Source organism: Triturus cristatus, chromosome 3_2 (genome assembly GCF_964204655.1).
Source record: "Triturus cristatus chromosome 3_2, aTriCri1.1, whole genome shotgun sequence".
NCBI classification, from domain to species: domain Eukaryota; kingdom Metazoa; phylum Chordata; class Amphibia; order Caudata; family Salamandridae; genus Triturus; species Triturus cristatus.
The window spans coordinates 147514166-147529524 of record NC_140584.1 but is presented as its reverse complement, the minus strand read 5'-3'; the positions used below and the strand labels follow the sequence as shown (position 1 = coordinate 147529524).

The following is a 15359-nucleotide window of genomic DNA, read 5'->3' as shown; positions in this document are numbered from 1 at the left end:
GCTCTCAAAAAATTGCTCACTCCAGGGCATTCAACAGATCAATTGAATGCTCTAAAGGTAAGTGCTACTAAACTTTATCTGCCCTTCAAGCGCTTCTTCAATCTCAACTCGGCAACTTGTTCCATAATACAAATCAATACCAGCAGTTTTTTTCCCAAAGCTTGTTTTCTTAGCTTAAAATTCTCTGTGTTCTAAAGCACCGTCCAACTATGCGTGACTTCAGGATTCTAGATATCGAGGCACATGAAGAGGCATGGGTGAACCATGCAGATGAATTCAGTGCCTCGTCAGGGGTAGTAAGCGCAATATAAAATGAATTTAAATGTGGTTGCCCAGTGGCACCCATGTGTCTGAGAACTGTGATTGGGCATGCTGAATGATCTTCTGGGGGGAGCTGCATACTCTACGTATTGCCAGGGTTGTGCCTACTTGTCTTAACTCTGTGTTAGTTGGGGTTTTAGCTCAACTAACTGCTCTCTCCGCCTCACCCTCACTTGTCTTCACCTCATCCTCGCTAACCTCACTCACCTTTCTCCCAACGCAGCTTCTTCTCTCTCTACCACACCACCGTCTCTTTCCACCACACATCTTCTCCCTTCCCCATTCTCCTCTCTCCATCTCATCCTTGTCTCTTTCATCCTCACCCTTAACTCTCTCCGCCTCGTCTTCTCTTCACCTCACCTTCACTGCTGCTACCTGTGGGGTAACAGATTTGAGTACATAAAGAATCTTGGACTGCACCCGTGCCAGCAGGTGTGCATGCAGGTGGGTGACCAGACCTTGCACTTTAGCTACAACTTGCACTTTTTCTTTGAGTAACGAGAGCCCACCCATATCCTATCCATGATTTATCTGTGTTTTGTTAGTGGAACTTGGCAAGAGTCTTTCCACTTATAAAAATTCTAAACGATTGACATGGTCATTGTTTGCTTTTCAAATAGCCCTGCACATATTATCAATATCCGAATTGTAATCATATTTTCAATCTCTTTGCCTGGCGTGGCAAAATTCTATTCGGAATTGTTTTGCCCCATGCCTGTTTTTATCTCTTATTATGCGGCAGGCCTCTCCTTTGATATATTGGGAGAGTGGCAGGATACCCAAGCAATTCACATATGAATGGTAACGACACAGCTTCCTTTCCCAGTGACTTCCCGCCTATCCCCCAAACAGGTAAAGTAGCCGAAGGCACTGAAGCTAATCATGAACGTTAAACAATTAGACAGAGAAATAGATGTTGCAGGCCCATGTGAAGCGTAAAAAAAGGAACAAAGGATGGGGTATGTGAATGAGCCTCTGGCGCCATCCGAGACCACCTGCAACCTTCTTCCGGCTCAAAAATGACATCAGCAATAACGGGCTACTTCGCGAGCCCCTTACTGCTCATGCTCAGGAGGCTAGTGACGTACTTTTGTGCAGCCAGCTGGTGAAAGTGAGTGTACAGTTCTGCACGTCGAAGGGGAAGCTGTAGATGTCGAGGCTGCAGGCGGTCAGCACTTGGATCGGCTTGTAGTTCTTCACGTGGCCTGTGTTTTTCACATACACATACGGGATGTCCGGTGACTTCCCAACGTCCACACTAAAAAGTGAAAAAAATGCAAATTAAGTAACTTGTGAAGTAAGCCCACGTTGACCTCATGGTTTAAAACGGAGGGAAGTACATGGACGCACGAGATTTCGGTCATTTTATTCATACACATGTCATTCAGGAAATAAGATCACACGGCACCTGACTTTAGAAAGTAATAATTATTTAATTGGACCTTTAACTCTTTCTTCTTTTCAAATACTGTGTTGATTTATGTTCCCAAACGATTCCATGTAACTGGTTGTGACAGAAAAAGCAAAGCAAATGCACATCGTGCCACAATAAACACTCCATGACCCCATGAATAGTGTAAAAGGCCAACATTTATTAGGACATGGTTGCACATTAATAACTTTATTTAACCATTAACAATCAATGTATAAGACTACAAGACCCCCAACATCACGTGTCCCCTCACCTCTCCCAGCAACTTTCATCCCCAACCGTTCTTTCCCATCCCATTCTTTCCCGGCAAGGTACCGCCCCGTTTTTCCCTCCTGCGCACCGTTCTTACCACACCCGACCCCTTCCCCCCCAGGGTGTGTAAGAGCTAGCATGTGACTTTTCATCAGGGCCGGACTGACTACCGGGCATTTTGGAATTCTGCCCAGGAGGGGGCTGATTTCACTGCGGTGGAGGCTGATTTCGTTGATGGAGACCTGCGTGCCCTTCGAAATAATTAAAGCAAAACGAATTTTGTTCAGTACACGCAGGTCCCCATCAACGAAATCAGCCCCCAGCTCAGCAGCATTCCAAAACGCCCGGTAGTCAGTCCGGCTATGCTTTTCATCCCCCAAGACTTCCGCTCTACTTGCTAAACTGCAACCGGTCCTAATATTGGCAGAAACAAACTTTTCCAAAACACTAAAAAAAAACACTCCCTTGACCCTGTCACAACACAGGGTGGGTGGACAAATAAACTTAATCCTCTGTCCCCCCCCCCTTCACCGGCCATGCACTGGGTCTGGAAGGGGCCATTTCTCCTTGTCAGACCCTTATATGCAGCAATGTGTCCCACCCCTTCCCCCCTAAAACACCCTATCCTCACCCATGTCCTGACTTAGCACAAATTCCCCCAGGGAAAGACTAGACTGCGTCTTTCTTTCCCGAGGGTCCGCCATCGCAAAATGGCCCGTACATTTATACGAGGGCGTGTGACAAATGTTTTTATGCCAAAGACTTCTATGGCATAGCACTTGAGACAAATCACATTTGTAGGATAATGACTGATGTTCTCCTTATTTATTTTTTTAATATAACATCATAAACACATTCCTTCCATCCTCTCCTCAAGAGGCACGTTTTTCCTACCCTAAGCCCCTCTATTGATAAGTGTCTCATGTCCCCCTTTTTTACCTCCGTGGAAATAGGAGCAGGACTTGCAGTGCATTACTTAGCCACAGATGGGGAAATGCCTCTACTTCCATCCAGCACATGGTGCCATGATAGGCTTAAGATTGTAACACCTCTTCTTCTCTTTGTACTGCCCGGTTACTCACCAGTAATCTTCATGACTCCAAGCCCAGGCCTCCCATTCCATTCCTGAACTCGACCCTCCCTGCCAGGTTTCTGCTTATGGTGATTCTTTTTCTATCCTATGAGTTCATTTGATATTCTCAGGCTGTCTTGTGACGTCCTTCTCCCTTTATGCATGCTGGGTAGTTGGTGCCATATTGGGGGAAGTATTTTGACCTCAGCTAGGTGACAAGGTCTGAGGAGCAGGCCAACTCATGTGTAAGGAATGGGACGGGAAGACGGACGAGGAGGTGATAACCAATGCGCATAGGTCCAAGTACTTGATGAGAATGACAAACTGAACCACCATTTCTTTCCAATGATTTCCTATAATGTTATTTCCTTATCCTAACAAAATGTGGTCTGTGTTCAATGCAGGTCTTTTTATTTCTAAACCTTGCCATGTAAAATAAGGCCTTATAGTCTGATACCAACCTCGATGACCAGTCTATGGGCCTGATTATGACTACGGTGGTACTGGCACTGCTTTATGAGTTGGCGGTGCAACTGCCATAGCACCGCTGCCACCACCAGGGATCCGCGATCCCTGGCAGTCTTGAAGCAGTCTGAGGCCCACAATATGCTGGTGGTGCCGTTATGGCACCACCATGCATATTACGAGTTTCCTCACTGCCACAGTTTTCATGGCGGTGAGGAAACTGATGTCTTTGGGCCAGGGGGTGCATGCAGGGGGGCACATGTGCCCCCCTGTATGCATGCAACCCTATTTCCTGCATGGCATGGACTTAACAGTCCATGCCATGCAGTAACGGGCTTTGACATTCCCATTGTGGTGCCTTTCTAAGGCTCAGATATAAGCCTGTGAAAGGCACCACCGTGAGACCGTCAAGGCACTGCCTGCCAGACCACGAATGAACTCGTAATCTGGCAGGTGTTGTGCGGACAAGTTTAGTGGTGTGGCAGCGGGGTGCTGGTTTGGCGGCCCACTGTCACACTGCCAAACTTGCAAATAGGCCCTATGCCTAGTCCGACAAGTATTTGGAAGCTGAATTCTTTTAATGTCTTGTGATAAATCAAGGTTCTGTCCTATTACTACCAGTATGTGGAAAATCGATCGATTTTACATAAGCCTTTTCAAATGAAATTTGATTTTAATATATATAAGCTAATTATCTGATGATGTGAATTTTGATTTACTTTTAAAGTGATTTGCTACCTTTGAAGAGGGGGCGGGATTCTGTTCCCATATTGCGTAACAAGCAGTTCTGCTTTCTCTTTGGTCTTTTCCATCACGGCTTTAATTCTGCATGCTCATATTTACCTGCGTCATCCTATAAAGCTGCGGTTCTAAACCGGTTATGGCCCAAACTTAATGAAGTTCTTGACACCTCAATTCCATTATCTTATCCTAATAATATATTGGGTAGCATTAAGGATGCTACCTCCTGTTATAAAAGGTAAATTACTAAATCTACAAATTGCTATTTTTCTACAGGTAATTTCTAATTGGAAGAAAGCTGAAGCTTTATCATATATCACTTGGTGGAATTGAGTGTGCTACAGTTATAGACTGGAAATTATTAATAATGTTTCTCTGCAGTTAAAAATGAAGAGTGAATTTTTATGAACTTCCCTTGAATTTCTTTTTTTTCCTCAGATGCTTTACACCGTGGTGTCCAGTAATTGTTGTATAATGCTGGAATTTTGTCACCCAGTCTAATATTTCTATCATTTATTGTTTTAACAACCTTAATTTTATATGTCTTAATTTTTGAGTTCCCATAAACTACTATTGAACGTGTACACTTTTATACATATGCTCTTGATTTTCCACCTGCCAATTGATGTGTTGTTTTCCGACATTCCTTCTCTTCTCTTTTCTTTCCCTTTTTGATCTTTTTACTAAAAAATTATATAATACTTTTTTGTCGAGATATAATGTGTTATAGCGGTATATCCTAAACTTTGGGCCACAAGCCGATTTTTGGTGGGTTGCCGAAACTCCAAGCAATAAGTAAAGATGCCTTTAAAATCAGTTTATCATGACACATTTGCTGCACTTCAAAGGCAAAGGTCAAATGTCAGATTATGTCTTCTGCTGCTTATATTTTTTTGTAAATGGAGAGGTGTTTACAAACTCCTCTCACTTTGCAATCAGAGAAAGAACAGTAAAGTGAATTATGTGGCAATCTTGCTGGGGTTCATGAAGCGTGTAAGGAAAGGATAGGATGTCATTTTTTCATAACAGACAAAATGTAAATACCTGTGAATGAACTATACACATTCAGCAGTTAGGAAAGCAAAAATAAAGCAAATTCTATGGCAAGACCGGAGGCTAAGATTATGCAATCCTCTTTTATTGAGCCATGCGCCACCCACAGCAGCAACATCAAAGAACATAGAATACAACAAAGTTCTTTAGAACATTAACAAAGAGCCAGAACCTCTATGAATCTTCCTTCTTTTTTGCTGCTGCCCATAAAGATAAGTTTTCTCTTAAAGTTTTAAACAATAAGCGTGTTTAAGATTGAGTTATGATTTTTAAATTTGAGTATATAATAATTATTCTTAAGGTGTGTTATGTTTGAGTGAATTTAGTTTGCTTGGTGAATATTAACATGTAAGAAAAGGGTGTTTCAAGATGAATGAGTTCATAAGGGAAGTAACGTTTAAATGAAATAAAACATGATTAGGGTTTGTTGGCTTGAAATAGTTTAGAGAGAATGTCGTAGATTAAGTGGAGGAACGCTTTAAGTTAGCGCGTACGGCTAATTGTGGAATTTCGAAGTGTGATGGAGACAAAGAATGGACAGATGAAGACACTTTACTTAGTGATGTACAAATTATAACTATTCACTGAAACCCGATTGCCACGCTTTATAATTTGTGTGGAATATCGCTTTTAATGATTATTTCAATAGAAATTGTGCTGTCAGTAAATGAAAATGTGCTACCATATGATGCTTTAGTTACATTAAAAAATCATCTGCCTCATGTCCATCAAAGCTAGGTTTGTTGCTAAAGGTTGTCATACTTAAAAGTAAGTTGTGGTTTTAAAAAGTTTGGAAAGCACTTTGTTATATGATTTTACCAGACGGTATAATTGTTACATTAGCATAACGAAACATGAGGTGGGCCCCACCGTAAACTGCATGGAATGCCCCCCCCCCTCTGGACTCAGGAGCTGTCACGCCAGGGTACAGGGCTGAGGGCCCCCCTGGAGCTCAGGGCCACCCCCCACACTGCTGGGGCTGCAGGGCCCTTTGTTGCACCACCGAATTGTTGTATTTATGATCTTCTTCTCATAATTTGCTACTGGCTTGTAATGTTTTAAATACTGAATAATTTTGCCTCATTTTTTGGAAAGAACTACCTGCTGTATTCCTTTTTTTTAACTGCGTCACACTTATTTCTTGATGCCACATTAATGAAGCTTTCTAAAGTAAAAGAAAAGAGCTGTATATGACACCCCAGCTCACTAATGACTCCTGAAACTGAGTGTCGCATGTTATTTTACTTTAGCCAGACTCAAAGGCATATTTACCAAGGATTGACGGAGCACGGCGTTAGCCTTCTTGGCTTAACGCCACGCTCTGCTACTTCTGAAACGCAGGGCTGCCCCGTATTTACAACAATACGGTTTAGCCCTGCATTGCCCCCTGCGCTGGCGCTAATTTCAGCTGCCTAGCGCCAATGCAGGCACCCGTGCACTAGTGCAAGGGTGCCTGCATTGTGGAGAGTGCTTGTTTATGTGCAGGAAGGTGTCCTTTACTGCACATAAACAATCTTAAATGGCGCTTTGTAACTTCTATGTGCGCTGCTTTCAGTGCTTAATTTGCACCGGTGCTTTCCGGTGCTTAGCACCGGCACTTTATTATCAGGGCCGGGTCTACAAGCATCTTGCTGCATGTCATTCATTGATATAGTGAATTTACCTCACTACTTGGACTCGTGGCAGAGTTTTGTGTTTAACTTCTCGTCCGTCTCCCGAGTGAGTCAGTCCCACCCTGGTGAAGTGTGTTGTGAGCGCGGCTGTGAAGCTGAGCCAAGAGGAGATTGCTATGAATGAATCGTAATCTGATGTGTTGATGGCAGCTGCACGGCCCTTAGTTCAGTGTTGCCGGGCCGGTGGGCCTGGGCGGGACACTGATTTGGGCTGGATTTTGGTTCTGTGGGGGTTGGGCTGTGCGGCAGCAGGCAGTGTGCGCAGATTTATTCAGATTGCATTGCCACGCCTCAGCATACCAGCACGGCCGCACCCCACTACCCGAGTCATCGTCCAATGGTTCAACTGAGTGCTGCCAGCCCAACCTGACCCGACGACGACGTTGAGGAATGACAGCACACGGTGAGGCAGGCCTAATAATCAGTTAATAAAGCTAAAGGCAGTCACAGTGCAGTGTGTGTTCCGGCCGCCCGGCCCACCACGAGCGGTAAATTAAGTACTAACTAGTAGCCATGGTGTGTGGGGAGTAGGGTTGGGGGGAGGTTCGAGGGGTAATAGTAGTCTGTATTTCAATGGTCTGGTTACGAAAGTCCTCGACGTGTATTTGTATTTTAGGGCACGTTGTACAGACAGGCTTCCTTTTAAATACGCTCTGTCCAACTTGGCTAGGCTTTTGCTAACGCACGGCTGAGCGGTTGCATATTAATGATGGATCCTTCGGTAATTGTGCCTCGCTGCTCGTTCCGCCATCTTGGAGGCAAAATAGAAAACATCAGGTCCCCACCAATAAAGGAGGCTTAAAATGTGCATCGCATTATTTCAGTAAATCTGTTGATTTTGGAGTCCAACGTCACCATTTTTAATAAGTTTTTGCGGTAGTTAGTGTGTACCCACCACATGTACCTGTTTAAAAAACCACAATTAAACTATTTAATAGTGTTTGTTGTCAGCACCGAGACATTTGTTTAAATGTTCTTTTTGCATCTATCTTTCTGGCAGCCTCACTCTTTGTATCTGTTGCATTTTCTGTGAGAGTTAAGATGAGATAACTTATTTGTAATAATTCAGGCCTGTGTCTCTGAATCGAGGTCGTTTCCCCAAGAATGCCTTATTTATGTGCATGTTTGTATAGCATTCACTGTACAACGTAGTTCCTTCTAGACGCCAGAGCATCGACTTGTATGGCGAGTTTGTCATGGTTAAAATAACTGGTCATGGGCTAGGGTTTGCAAGAGACATCCACAGTGGCAATAATATCGGTGAGCGGGATTTGCAAATGCAGCAGTTACATACATTTTCCGAGGGAGAGACAGATTGCGAGAGTGGCAACATAACATCACAATAGTTGAATTAAATTGCATTTTTTACAGTGAGTTACGGTACACAGAAAAGTGTTAAGTTTGAAGTTAGTGTAGAGGTTGGCATGAGGCGGGGAGTGGTGCGGATGACTGAGGGAAGGCTACCCCAAAAGGGGTGTGCTATGACGTCAGATCTCCTGTCAATAATGTTCGTGTTTCTTGGTGTTATTGAGATGTCTTTTTTTCCTGCAGTTTTATATAGCACGAACTCGACCCGTAGTTATTGGGGAGCTTTACATGAGCACCAGTTACATCACACTAGGACACATTCATTTTTATTTGTTTATTTTTGGTAGGCATCGGGAGATTAAATGATTTATTTGCCCAGAATCCCCACATGTTAAGCCGACGCCGAGACTCAAACCTGGTTCCCCAGCTCCAAAGTCCAGCAGCCCTGACCGTTATGCTTTGTTGGAGCGCAGTAGGCCTGTGGAGGTCGTCACAGATTTACAATGTCAACTGACATATATAAGTTGTAAACAATATTATAAGATTTTCAGTATAGGGTTTTGACATCTGCTTATTAATGGTGGTTGGATATTTTCAAGATGGCAACTTCGATTTAGTTTTATAAGAGGACATTTATTATCCATCAGCCACTTTCAGGTAACTCAGAGTTTTCCCAGCATCACTGTGCCATGACGTGTTTCCTTGTCTGTTTCCATGTACAGGTGTATTTGGAAAGTGTGACAAAGGTTGTGTGAACACCATGTACCAGACGCTTTCCCACATGTAGCATGGTGGTTGGGGCTACATTGGAAAGCTTGAAATTGGGGGCGGGAGTCTTCAAATGGAAATCCTCGTCTGTGGAAGCTGACTGTGAGGGGTATCTAACCTTAGTTTAACTTGAAAAGGCTTGTACTCAGTGCTTAATTTGAACCGGTGGTTTCCGATGCTCGGTACCAGCACCTAATTGCCATTACCGGGGTTTATGTTAGTCTGTCACATGACCAGACAGGCTAATTTGGGTATGAGCACAGCAGCTGCTCAGTTTACATTTACATTGTTAGTTTAGTTTACATTTAATACCTGCTTCCCAAGCTATACTTATAGCTTTGGGGGCCTAGGAATAGTATGAATTTTCACACTTGTAAGAGTGTGATGGTTAGTAGCTGTGTTTGTACTGTTACTGGCAGCATAGCAGGGGCACTGTGTGGTGCACGCTGAATTGGCCTCTGACGAGAGCCCCGGCACTTATTCTTTTACAAATTAAGCACTGGCTGCTTTGTGCAGCACACATAGAAGTTACAACTCGTCATTTTTAAAATGATTGTTTATGTGCAGGAAGGGACACCTTCCTGTCATAAACAATAATTCATGGCGTTTTGCTGTTTTTATGTGGGCTGCACAATGCAGCACACATAAAAACAGCAACAATGAGGAGAAAAAAGCGTTTCTTCACGTTGTGCCCTGTTAAGACAAGGGTTTCCTATGTGTAAATGTGCTAAATGGCATGTGAAGAATGTGTAAGGACGTTCTTCCAAAGCTAAAATTGCCTCCATATGGCCCTTTGTCAATAAAGAAGAGAATGAAAAAACATAGTTTCATGAACTTAGTACTTACAATTCGTTGATCAGTATATCCGGGACCCATATTTTATCAGTGGGAATTGAAACCTGTGTGACGTTATCAAAGTCCTGTGGCTCCCAAGTAAGAAATTCGTCTTTCCATATCTGAAAAAACAGAAAGCGTGAGAATACTCCCTGTACATAGAATCATGCAAAGCTCTGGACAGTTGCAACCCTTTGTCAGGGTGATTTGTATTGACCTTGTCTTGCGATGCAGAAAAAGCACTTGGTAAAGTCATGAAGTGGTGACATCTGATCTGTGAGGCACTTGAGCCGGTGGTTTCCGGTGCTCGGCACTGGCATTTAATTGCAAACACCAGTGCTTCTGACAGTCTACCACAAGGTGGGGCTGTCTGGCTAATTTAGAGTTGACCACAACAGTCAATTATTAATACAATATGCATTTAGATTGGATATTACATTACACCCAAGCCATTCTTATAGCTTTCGGGCCCTGGAATAGTTACACTTGTAGAAGTGTGAGGGTTAGTAGTTGTGTTGTTACTATCATGGCAGCATGCTAAGGGCAATGTGGGGTGCAAGCTTCAGTGGCCTACTGACGAGAGCCCTGGCACTTATTTTTTACAAACTAAGCACTGGGTGTAGATTGAATTTGGTTTTGTGTTGTATTTACTATTGATGCTTCTGAGATACATGGTTTCGTGCAAGAGGATTACCATCACTTCTGTGATTTGTGGACTGCATTTGGATCTGAGATGTATGAATTGCACGTGGGTCAGGAATATGTACATTTCTTTAGGAATCTGATGAGGAACTTGATGAGCCCTAATTTTGCGATGCATGGATATTTTTTCTTGAGCACACTTTTGCATTTAACTTTATATCATACTGGTTCATAACATCCTCTATGACAATTTAACAGTGACCACTTACAAAAAGGTGACAGTGGTGTAACCAGCTGCATTCATAACCTTAACTCTGTCCAAAACTAAGTATATAAATCATGAGAAATAAGTAATTGAGGCACTGAGGCTGCTTGTAACCTTAAAACAGGTAATTTAATTTGAAAAGGTGCAGGGTTCTGCAAAAAACATGTTGACTTCCACATCAGTAAGGGGCATATTTTCAAGCCAGGTGATAAAATGATTGCCGCTTTAGCGGCAGAAAACTGCTAGATGTGAAGGACATCTAACCTGAGCTTCAATTGGAAGTCCATAGAGCATATTATCAAGCCCATTATCGCCGTTTTAGTGGCCGTTTTCTGCCGCTAAAGCGGCGATAGTTTTATCGCCTGGCTTGATAATATGCCCCTAAGTGCGGTACAATTAATGAGTAAGGTAGCACTTCACACAATTATCCAAATCAGTAAATGAACTAATGAAATAATACAATTTTGTTACAACTGTTTATATGCATATCTATGGTTAACTCAACAGCGACTTCTCGTGCTTGTATACTGATCATTATACATTTTCTAATGCAACTTTTTAAGAGAAAATCTACTTTACTTGTGGAAAACAGCAAAGAACCTGCAAGACATCTGTGCAGCCTTTAAGTAGGGGGGATGTTTTCCTCCTCATGATGCCAAAATGATAATGCATTGAATGAGCTATTGTGGCTGATGTCCCACTGTCTTACCTGTCGGTACCAAATGTAGGTGGTCAGAACTTGGTTTTTTTCATCCTGCGGTGAATAAGGAGAAAAACAGGAAGTTGTATTTTCTGTATATTTAAAAGAATATGCATATAGTGATAAAGCCAAGACCTGCAACTCCATTACAAAATCTCTCCTATATAAATCTTACACTCCTTTCAAGACAGCGAAGGGCAAATTTGAAAATTACACACTTTGCAAAGTTAATCAACGTCACCCATCTTCACTTGCGGAAGAGGTATATCACACAGAAAAGCTTTTGAAAGACACTTTCATAATAAAGAGGTCTTCCATCAAGATTATTTCTCCTGCAGGCATCTGATACCACCCCAACTCTTTCTCAATAGCCCACTTAGGCTTCCAAATGTTACCAATGAAATTCCCATCCCAAGCTTTTACACTTAGAAGTATTGACAAGGTTCCATATGCTAGTGTGGAAAACTGTTGTATACCCAGTAAACTGGATAATGCTCTGCAAGGGACACGGAAAAGTAAAAGACAGGCAAACAATTAACCCCCAAATATAGTAATATTCTCCTGCAAACCAACGTTTACCAGTGGTTTACACCTGCAGATCGTTTCTAACTTTAGCAACTTTGGACTGGTCTCTAAGATTGCAGACTTCAGAAAATGTAACAAAGTTACGGAATAAATACCCTTTTTTAACTTTATAGACCCCAGCACTCTGGAAGAAATGCAGCAGGATGATGCACTGCATCAGCACATCCAATGGGATGAAAATATTTGATAAGTTATTGGAAGTAGTGCAAAATATGCCATGCAAATAATTTCAGGAATTTGCAGGATTCCATGTTCTGGAAGTTGGAGGAGAGATGGGTGATGGATGGATGGATGGATGGATGGATAGATGGTTGGATGGAGGGATGGATAGACGGACAGATGGATGGTTGGCTGGCTGATGGGTTTTGGATGACTGGATGGAATGATGGATCAATAAGTGGAGGGATGGCTAGGTGAATGGAAGGGTGGGGCATGGATTGGATGATGGGCCTGGATACATGGATGTGTAGTTGGATAATGGATGAAGGCAATGATTGATGGTTGGGTCTGTTTATGGAGGGATGGATTGATTGGAGGATGGATGGAATATTTATAAAGTGCATGTTGCATTGTAGATTTCTTGCTGCTATTCTGTAAAACTCAGACCCAAGTTGATTGTTTGCAAAAAGACCTTGCCAAGTGGCTAAAGCCCTAATTTGGATGTCTGTCGGAAAGCGGTCGGAGGCTTCCAGACCAACATTCATGGTTTCAAATCCAACCGCCCTATTACAATGATGGCGGTCATATTTGAAAACAGCCAGTCAATCCGGCTGGCTTGCAACGGGATCAGAGAGCCCTTCGGCCAGTCGGAATCCCCGCATAATTCTGCACGGACAGCGTTTCCGCCGTCGGGATTATAATGTTGGTTTCCAACAGACTTTTCATGTTGGGCTTTCTGACATGGAAAGCCTATCGGAAAGCGACTTTATGGCCCGTAGCAAAGCCCCCTTTCTCTGCGTCCTACGGTTGGGGGCCGACGTGCCCCCCCTGTAAATCCCTGCACCGTGTGGTGGCTGCCACATGGTGCAGGGATTAAGAGCAGGGGCGTAACACAGGCCCCCGCAGCCCCCACGGTGCGGGGGGCCCGAGCTCCAGGGGGCCCCCTCAAGTTTCGTTACGTCAGTGTGCAGAGCCACAGCGACATTCTCTTCAGTGACGTTGCTTCTGTATGTTTGTATGTTTATGCAGCGCTGAATTTTGCATTAGTAAATCGGGTAATTGCCATCGCTCTCTGCCCCACAGTCCCCGTCTTGGGTCAATCCTTGACATGTTCTCTCGGTTCTGTAAAAAGTGGTAGGAAGTGCTGAGAGCTGTTGTGTCTTATCTGCCATGGTTTGCGAATTTCTTTCAGGAAGGAGCGGTCTCCGTCAGCCTCCTTGCGGCGTCAAAGATTGTTTGAAAGCCTTTTTACTTCGGCTTCATAAACATGGTTTCCTTTCAGTTCTTGTGCGAGCCCACTACTGTATTAAGAATATATTGCCATCACGGAGCGTGTAGGCACGTGTGTCTCCTGGGCACGACCATGCCCTCTGCTGGGCCAGCCGGTCACAGAAGCCACCAAAGTATATTCTGCACAATGAATATTCCGCTGCGCTCAAAGGTATAAATTGGCTGTATACACCCGTTCCATTTGTTTGCAAAATGTCCCTCGCTGAGACCACTAAAACAAATGTTGGAAAGAACCGGTCAAATGTTCCAGTTCCTTCCAGTGATGTATTTCAAGGGTTCCATATCCAGCCTACGATTGTATGAACTGAAGCAATGCATGTTGTCATGTATAAAAAAAACACAGGAAGCATGTTATAAGCATTCCTTTTTAACTTACCTTCTAAAACACATCCCCTCTGCTCTATCATGTGCACATTCATCAGGAATGTTTTGCTGAAAGTATGTTTGTATAGCTGTGTGTGTGTGAGCATGTGAGGTTGTTTTAGCGCTATGCACTGTGTGTGTGTGCGCTGGAGGGTGTTTTAGCGCTATGCACTGTGTGTGTGTGTGCGCTGGAGGGTGCTTTAGTGCTATGAACTGTGTGTGTGTGCGTGCTGGAGGGTGTTTTTGCGCTATGTACTGTGTGGGTGCATGCTGGAGGGTGTTTTAGCGCTATGCACTGTGTGTGTGCGCGTGACGGAGGGTGTTTTAGCACTATGCACTATGTGTGCGCGCCAGAGGGTGCTTTAGTGCTATGCACTGTGTGTGTGTGCGCGTGCTAGAGGGTGTTTTAGCGCTATGCACTGTGTGCATGTGCACACTGGAGGGTGTTTTAGCGCTATGCACTGTGTGTGTGCACGCTGGAGGGTGTTTTAGTGCTATGCACTGTGTGTGTGCGTGCACTGAAGGGTGTTTTAGCCCTATGCACTGAGTGTGTGCATGCTGGAGGGTGTTTTAGCGCTATGCACTGTGTGTGTGTGTGTGCGCTGGAGGGTGCTTTAGCACTATGGACATCTACATCATGGAAATAAAGGAAACTAAGAAGGAAGAGGTAAAGTTGGAGACCATTCCGAGTCTGAGTTTAACTGGTAGGTAGCAATTGGTAGGCTGGATGAACTTAGCTGTCTTAAAGGACCATGTCTACTTGTAAAGTGCCTGGTCGCCAGAGTGTATCTTGGTGCTGTCAACGTCTGATATCACACTGCCTCTACCTATAAAAATAGAATTCAAGGGATCTGATTGATATGTATTCACCAACAAGCTTTGAACATCATCATTAATGGTGCCATACCTAACATGCAAACAAACATTTCAAGTTGACTTAATTGGGAAACCATAAGTCACATTGCATGAGATACATTGAAGCAAACGAGTACAAACAAAGTTTGCATTCTTTTTTCACCAGCTTTGTGTTAGCCTCACTTGATGTATTGCAGAAGGGGTACACGGTGTAGGAAGCTGGCTCTGTATATACTATACCAAAGTGAGGTATAGTGTGCACAGAGTCCAGTGGTACCCCAAAGGTAGGCAGAGGTAAAGTTAGATAGCACCTTACTCTCTATTTGTGGTAGTGTGGTCGAGCAGTCAGGCTTTATCAGAGGACAGCGTTTGTTGTACACACTCAGTCAACAAATGATGTCACACACTCAAAGACTGAACTTCAGACCAATTGTTTTTGGATAAAGATATTGTTTTAGTTATTTTATTTCCTAGAACCAAGCAAGCATGGCACAGGTAAGCAATAAATACTTTGCAATAATAATTCAGTTTGTAACACAGTTTGGATTGCAATTGTAAATGTACTTTGATTTGACTTACAG

The 15359-nt window shown here is 43.4% G+C and overlaps 1 protein-coding gene across 1 annotated transcript in view; it reads right to left on the bottom strand.

Annotated features, from left to right (window-relative positions):
* Positions 1-15359, bottom strand: part of LOC146856907 (5-hydroxytryptamine receptor 3A-like) — a 131689-nt gene that overhangs the window by 43504 nt on the left and 72826 nt on the right. Inside the window, exons 3-5 of the mRNA XM_085646779.1 lie at positions 11536-11580; positions 9932-10041; positions 1410-1579 (exon numbers count right to left, since the gene is read on the bottom strand). Of these exons, the coding sequence (XP_085502905.1) occupies positions 1410-1579; positions 9932-10041; positions 11536-11580 (325 nt within the window). The remainder of the gene's footprint in view (positions 1-1409; positions 1580-9931; positions 10042-11535; positions 11581-15359) is intronic.